This window comes from Leiobunum rupestre, chromosome 2 (genome assembly GCF_980474605.1).
Source record: "Leiobunum rupestre chromosome 2, qqLeiRupe1.1.hap1, whole genome shotgun sequence".
NCBI classification, from domain to species: Eukaryota; Metazoa; Arthropoda; class Arachnida; order Opiliones; family Sclerosomatidae; genus Leiobunum; species Leiobunum rupestre.
The window spans coordinates 93,384,275-93,392,507 of record NC_143385.1 but is presented as its reverse complement, the minus strand read 5'-3'; the positions used below and the strand labels follow the sequence as shown (position 1 = coordinate 93,392,507).

The 8,233-nt window shown below is 36.9% G+C and overlaps 1 protein-coding gene across 1 annotated transcript; it reads left to right on the top strand.

Moving 5' to 3' along the window:
- The first annotated feature begins 2,877 nt into the window (after positions 1-2,877).
- LOC149960364 (uncharacterized) lies at positions 2,878-3,635 on the top strand. Its single transcript, XM_090165245.1, has 2 exons — positions 2,878-2,964; positions 3,034-3,635. The coding sequence occupies exons 1-2, from the start codon at positions 2,946-2,948 to the stop codon at positions 3,567-3,569; spliced, it is 555 nt and encodes a 184-aa protein (XP_090021371.1). The 5' UTR covers positions 2,878-2,945; the 3' UTR covers positions 3,570-3,635.
- Positions 3,636-8,233: the final 4,598 nt, after the last annotated feature.

The following is an 8,233-nucleotide window of genomic DNA, read 5'->3' as shown; positions in this document are numbered from 1 at the left end:
TATCGGCTCTCTCTCTCTCTCTGAGATAACAGTTCTAGACACTCTAAATTAAACCGTCTCGTACTCGAAACTGCCTCTAATTATTCCCCATGACGTCACATATTAATCCACTTGGAAGAAAAAAAACCCATTGTAGTTTCCTCTCGAGAGCTTGTGATGCAATCATATCCTAGAAAGCAATACAATTAATAGAAATTAACATAAAATTAGTATGCTTTTAATAGCATTTTGTGAACTACAGTGAAAAAAGTTACAATTTTACGGTAGAAACGTTTTCAAAATACCACAAAATGAACTCAAATAAGAAAATTGTAATTAAAATAATCACTACGGCTATAATTTTAGAAGGTTGTTTCAGGACGGTGATTATGGCTGATGTTTGTACTTCAGTGTCCATATCGGAAATGAAGTTAAATGGAATATTTTGCGTAAATAAGTATAAATTTTAGCATATCCCTAATATATTCTCGAGAACTTAACAAGTTCTTTGGGAATAAGAGATAAGCTTACTATCTTCCCCTAGGCCCTATATAAGGGGGTGCCTGAACCGGGGGGAACGTCACTCTATTGTTGTTCTTTGTGCGTCTAGTACCAGGATTTTTTTTGAAGCGCGCCCTCTCTCTCTACGTAAGTTTATTTTGATTTTTTTATCGTAATTTTTTGAATAAGGTTCAAGTAAATCGGCATTAAAATGAAAGGTGTACAATACCCAGAAATTAATTTAGTTGATACCCCGGAAATGATTATAATCGACTCCCCTGAATTGATTGATATAACTGATAACGAGCTCCCGGAAGTACCCATAGTAACTTTACCCGATTCTCCAGAAATGGAAATAATAGATTTAACTGATACCCAAGACCCTACCCTTTCCTTAACTACAGTAACTGATTCGCAATTGGAACGTTTAAAAGAAATGACAATGGTACGAGATTATCTTAGAGAATATCAACTAACCTATCAAATCTGTTCGCCCCCTATCGATAATTTACCTTCACCCCTTTTAAGACCTAGTTCTATTCCACCTGACGAAGTACGTTTTTCGCCCTCGTATACGCCTATGGATGCTCCCTCACCCTTTCTAGAATCAGATGACACATGCCACTCTTTATCTTTGGAAGATAATTTTATCATGTCGTCCCTCAGTACGGACAGCATTCAGCGCTTAGCTGAGAACGTACAAGTTGCCCGACGGGACGTTGAGGAACTTGCAGCCGCAGCCGAAATGTTCGAGGAAGCTAAAGCGTTGTTAGCTGCTCGTACGGCTAGTAGTAGTAGTAGTAGGCCACCTCATAATATTTCCCCTCAGCGTAATAATGACCCTATAGCGGTCGCAGGCCCCCTCACGAGCTCCGCAGTATTCACCTCCATCGTCTCAGACTGCTGAGAAAAACGCGAACCCCGAGAACGCAAATTTGGCTGCCCCCACTTCGTCTCCTCCTCCTCAAGTTGGAGGTGGGTTGGTTGACGTTCCAATAACGCCTCCATCCTTTCCTAATTTACCAGGTTCTGTTAAAATATTGAATAATAATATCCAAAATTTCCCAAATTTTGGACTAATGGGACGGATATATTATATTCAATCATTCATTCATTCTTACTAATTTTATAGAAATGGATCCTATTTCCATAACTTTGGCCTCGGGAAATGAGTACGTCGGTACGACAACCGAATCTATGATTTGCTTTCACTGCGGCGAATGTACGGAAGAATTGGCTGTAAGAGGTGGAGGACTCTACTTTTGCTGGGGTCGAGAGTGCGCGCATTATCAAATGGGTGTAATTTTTCGACATGGTAATGTCTATACCAAACACATCCCCGGGTATCTTATAAAGGAGTTCCCGCCCCATCTCCGTTGTACGTACTGTGGAAGAAGAGGGTCGAAGAGAAGCCGTCGACGGGAGGAGTGCTCAGCGTTCGATTTCATGGGATGCTGTCATTACCCTAAGCCTCCCAGAGACCGAACTGTAGTTCGTTTTATAAATAAATAAATTAATAAAATTGCGAATAATTTACAAATAAATGTCTATTGACTTTTCTTCATCCTATAATATAAGTTTATTCCTAAATTTTTAAGCTTTACCCCGTATAGGTTTGATATTCACATTAGAGTCGCAAGACTATATTCACTTTAGAGTCGTAAGACTGAAACCTATATTCACTTTAGAGTGGTGACACTAATTTTAAACGAGAATTAGCGATTGGATGGCTCTACGTCCCCGTCCTCAGGACCAATTAGATTCGCTTTATAGCCGTAGGGTACCGTAGTGAAGTCGTCCAGTAATCAATGTAATTTAAATAAAGTTATTGAAAGATTGAAGCATTTTTTTTGTATACTTAGATGGAATCATATATTACCCTACTTTATCAAGTCAAAGTTATTGAAGTTTAGTAAATTATACCCGGGATATAAGTTATCATGTTGACTTATAACCCTAACTTAATCATTTAAGCAATTCTTTTCTCTCTCTCTCTTAAAGAAATCTTATTGTAATAAGCTTAAAAATTTAGGAATAAACTTATATTATAGGATGAAGAAAAGTCAATAGACATTTATTTGTAAATTATTAAATGGTATTAAAAGTATACTAATTTTATGTTAATTTCTATTAATTGTATTGTTTTCTAGGATATGATTGCATCACAAGCTCTCGAGAGGAAACTACAATGGGTTTTTTTTCTTCCAAGTGGATTAATATGTGACGTCAATGGGGAATAATTAGAGGCAGTTTCGAGTACGAGACGGTTTAATTTAGAGTGTCTAGAACTGTTATCTCAGAGAGAGAGAGAGCCGATAGAATTTGAGGGTTATTTGAAGTTTATATCACGTGATGAATTAATCTCAACAAGATAGGAACTGATTAATCTCCCATGCGTCATTTCTCTCTGAGACGCTGAACTGAAAAGAAGTGCATCCGCTTTGCTCTCCTCATCTACCGTAAACATGGAAAAACGATCTATTGGTAAGCATTATTTTATTAATACTATTACTATTTCAATAGACAAAGGCTTAACATTTTCATTTTCTATAGCCGAGACGCATACCGTATCCAAACGCAGGGGCCAAGAAAGACGTATCAACATAAAAATCACGTTAGGAGGATCAGTCTACATTTCTTTTGGTTTCGACGGATCAAAATTACAAGTTCTCTTCTTCAAAAAATCGAACGAAAATATTCTGTTCCTGACCTCCGAAGCTTTCACCAATCTACTCTCTCTTTGGGGAGAGCTTTTCGCCGCTACGCAAACCGGAGCATCGTCTCTAACCCACAACATCATCGACTATCACGACAACAACGTATCCATCGTCGCCACTACCAACAACATCAAATTGAACTCTGCCTACGGTCATGTTCTGGATCTGGGAGCTCGCGAAATCGGTGAGTTCCAAAAAAAAATTGATTTTATTCGGTTTCAAATAAATCTTTTAAACGAATATAAAAATGTTATCGAATGCATGTACTTAGCTATTGTTAAAAACCTTAAAAAATTCACGAATTATTATATGGAAAACCTTTCGAGGGTTTATTTTTGTACCCAGATCAATTTAATTCGTACCATCAAGTAAAATCTTATTTTGGCTGTTTTAAATCACCCTCGGAAGTACTACAAGATTTTACTAATTTACTCGTAGATAATCAATTAACCTGTAAACTTAGCTACTTTAATTTGTTTTCATTGTGTAATGCACAAGATAACCATCTAATGGAATATCTGATAGTACCTACTAACATGTAAACAAAGTTCTAAAATAAAAAAATTAAATGTAAATAACTTGTTATTATTGCCTAGAGATTAGAAATTAAGGGGTTCTGAAGCGATAAGCAAACGGGTAAAAATCTAATCTCCAGATATCTGCACGAGCAAAACAAATTCTGGAGAATGGGGATGGGGGAAAGCAACTGGTGATTAGAAGGGGTGAAAGCAATGGGGGAAAGGAGCTGGTGAACGAGAGATAAAGTATCCAGTGAATGGGGGGTTGGGGGAAAGCAACCCGTGAACGGGAGAATCTGGTGATTAGAAATTCTGGTGATTGAGATGGGGGAGAGGCGCGGGTGGGGGAGGAACGGGAGAGGCGCTGGTGAACGGCGGGAGCCAAGCTACAGCTTTGTGTCTATCTGGTGAATGAGAATGAAATTCTCATTCACCAGATAGACACCCTTCTCTCTAAGAATAGACACGTATTCGGCTTGTTTACTAAGATTACATTCGACGGACTTAAACAGATCTTGATAATAAAAATGGGTTTCCTTTAAAATTTCGACTGGATCCAAGGTAAGTAGACCATCTCTTTTCTTGACTTTAGTTAAATTATTTACACTCTTTTTGATTTCAGGATTTAGGAGAATATGGCTAGGTAGGTCCGAAAACACATTCCATTCTTGTTTACATCTAACAAGTAAAGCTTTAGCGGTTTTTTGTTGTATTGTTTCAAGTTCCGCTTCCAAGGCATTCCGTGCGTTTTCAAGTAAGTTTATGTTTTTTAATTGGTTTTCAATATAATTAATATTTTCATTTTCTTTGGCCTTAGATCTGAAAGTGTACTCTTTCGCCACTTGTTTTACTTTCAGTTTCAGTTTATCCCACCAGTGAAGGAGGTCATTGGGCTCTTTTGGTTTTAATGTAATTTGTGTTTCTAAATTATAAGTTAATATTTTCGTAAATTTTTGGTCTTGTAGTAGACTGATATTGAAGCACCAAATATCGGACACTCTGGGAAGCCTATAATCGGAAATTAATTCCAATTCCAAAACAATCGGAAGATGATCTGATTTTGACCCAGAACAATAGGTTCTAAGTCCGGTAACCATTGGAGCCAGAGCGGAGGACACGTAAAATCTATCTAGTCGCGCTTTCTGGTTTCTGTTTGCAGCGTTACACCATGTTAATTTAGTACCCGTTTGAGTCACAAGATCTGCACCATCATGCAAATTATATTTAATAACTATAGATGAAAATTTACGTATAAGGCGTCCTCTATGTTCAACACAATTCAGACGATTTACGTCAGGGTTTAGGGTACAGTTAAAATCGCCCATTATAATTATATTTTTCTGTTGATTATTTTTAAGAATGTCCTCTTCCAGTTTATCTAGGAGTTCAAGTGCCTCCCTTTCGTTTTGAGGGACGTAACAATTATAGGCGGTAATTTTAAAATCTAACACGGTAAAATTAATTTCAAATTTTTGTAGAAAACCAGGAATTATATTGTTAAAGGAAACGTTTACATTATATCTAAAAAAGAAACTGCTTTATATCCGCAAGATACGCCCCCTTGATGATTAGATAAAAATGAATAGTCTATGACGTATGTCTGTCTGTCTGTCTGTCTGTCTGTCATATCTGCGGGGCAAAGGGTAATCACTGCGTACGCTGTCGAATAACCGTTTTAGCAGTTTAAAGGTTGGCAAAACCACCGTGTGACGGTAAGCGTTAACGGATAAAGTTGTGATTGCGTTGAGTTTGGTTGGTTGGATGGTTTTTTTTTAACTAACGCCTACCGTCGCGCTGGTTGTCATGGGTGTGTTTTTTTCAACTCCTTCTTATTGACTTTTGGGACGGACCTAGTGCTGAGTGTTATGACAACCTCTCAACGTCCAATGGCAGGATTTCCACCAATTGTTCACGGTATTCTTCTTATTATCAATTTGCGATCGCATCGGGCGGGTTGCGAACGCGAGACCGCCTGTTTGACAGGCGGACGTTCTACCACAGAACCACCGACACTCATTACGCTTCATTGAAAATTAGACCTTCAGCTTTATCGGTAGCGTATTTAATAGAGTATGAAATTTTGGTTTAATTGATATAGAACAAGATTTCGTGTAAGATTTAAATTATTGCATCGAAGAAATTCTAATTTAGCGATTTCTCTATTGATTAAAAACAAATGCGCCACCCAGGTTTTGAACCGGGGCCGTTCAGTTAGGCAGTTGAGCGCTCTACCACAGAACCAACGATAACTCCTTAGCTATACTGCAAATAAGACACTCATCGTAAGCATAATAGTTAATAAATACAGTTATAGTGGTGTGTGACGACACCTGGATATATCCTCCGAGGAGAGGTAATATTACGGGCTTGATCGACTTGTTACCTCTCTGAGGGGACAAATTCCCCTAGGAGGGGTTATACAATCACCGTGTCTGTCTGTCTGTCTGTATGTCTGTCTGTGGGTCTGTCTGTCAGGCCTGCGAACGCGTTCGCATTTTCGGGGCAAAGGGTAATCACTGCGTACGCAGTTTTTTGGCTCACTGCGTTCGCAGTTTCTCGAAGTGGTAGCAAAACCACCGTGTGACGGTGAGCGTTAACGGATTGATTTGCTGTTGGGTTTGGTTTGGTTGGTCTTTTTTCGTCAACGCTCACCGTCGCGACAGTTTTAATTCAGTTTGATTAAATATTTCGTTATTGTAATTGTTATGTGTAGGTTGTGAATGTTGAGTTCGTGTTGTGATGGTTGTGGATGTTGAGTTCGTGTTATAACGGTTGTGGGTGTTGAGTTTGTTGGGTTTGTGTTATGATGGTTGTAGATGTTGAGTCTGCTGTGTTTCTATGGGCGTTTTCTCTCCAACTTCTTCTGAATGACTTTGGGACGAACCGAGTGCTGGGTCCGTCCGAGGGTGCTTTATGCAACCTCTCAACGTCCAATGGCAGGATTTCCACCAATTATACACGGTATTCGTCTTAGTGTCAATTTGCGATTTATTGGCGCCGGCTGGGAATCGAACCCGGGTCTGCCTCGTGCAAGAGATGTACTCTAACCACTCAGCCACCAACGCTGGTTAATTCACGGTGTTTTTCTAAAAAATAGCTTTGGTGAATGTCTTTTACGAAGTTATAACGTTAGGTACTATAATTTATTCTAAATCATTTTAAATATTTATAAATTATATTAAACTTATATTTAATTGAATATTTATAAATTATATTAATCTTATATTTAATTGAATATTTATAAATTATATTAATCTTATATTTAATTGAATATTTATAAATTATATTAATCTTATATTTAATTGAATATTTATAAATTATATTAATCTTATATTTAATTGAATATTTATAAATTATATTAATCTTATATTTAATTAAATATTTATAAATTATATTAATCTTATATTTATTTAAATTATATAAATCTTATATTTAATTAAATATTTATAAATTATATTAATCTTATATTTAATTAAATATTTATTTTTTTCGTTAACGCCCACCGTCGCTACGTTTGTTATGGGTGCGTATTCTCCAACTCATTGACTTTTGGGACGGACCGAGTGCTGAGTGTTATGGCAACCTCTCAACTTCCAATGGCAGGGTTTCCACCAATAGTTTACGGTATTAGTCTTAGTGACAATTTGCGATCGCATCGGGCGGAATTTGAACCCGAGACCACCTGCTTGACTGGCGGGCGTTCTACCACAGAACCACCAACACTCGTTACGCTTCATTGAAAATTAGACCTTCAGCTTCATCGGAAGCGTATTTAATTTTAATAGAGTACGAAATTTTGGTTTAATTTAAAAGGAATTGAAATTGAAATTATTGCATCGAAGAAATTCTAATTTAGCGTTTTCTCTATTGATTAAAAACAAATGCGCCACCCATGTTTCGAACCCAGGCCATTCGGCTTGGCAGTGGAGCGCTCTATCACAGAACCACCGATAGCTGCTTAGCTTCACTGAAAATAAGACACTCATCGTAAGCATAATAGGCAATAAAGTCTTGAATGGATTTATGAAGGCGTAATCTGGTTTTTTTTACGAATGAAATTATGTTGATTTAATCTTGTTTTTCTAATCTTTGGTATTGTTGGTTTTTTCTGTCTTATATTTGTATCTACTATTTTTTAAGTTTATTTCCTTTTCTTAGAGGAACCTTTAATAGCGTAAGGCATGCTTAAAAACTTACTTCTACCTTTTCAAATGTCCTCTTAGATATTTATTGTAAGAAATAATTTATTGTGGAATTATTGAACTTTTGTAACAGTCAGACACTATATTCCCTACTCCAGTTTATACTTTCTAAATTGTTTTTCAAAGCGAGCTACTAACCGTTGTATCTATTTCATAAAATCCGTTTCTTTATGTGGAAAGGCCCCATACAGACCTTTTTTATATCCGATTTCAACATGTTAAGCTGAAACTTAAAATAAATATTCGCTGAGTTCAAAATATCAAAATATTAACAAGAATACATGATTTATTTCAACGAAGCAGTACCTACACAAAT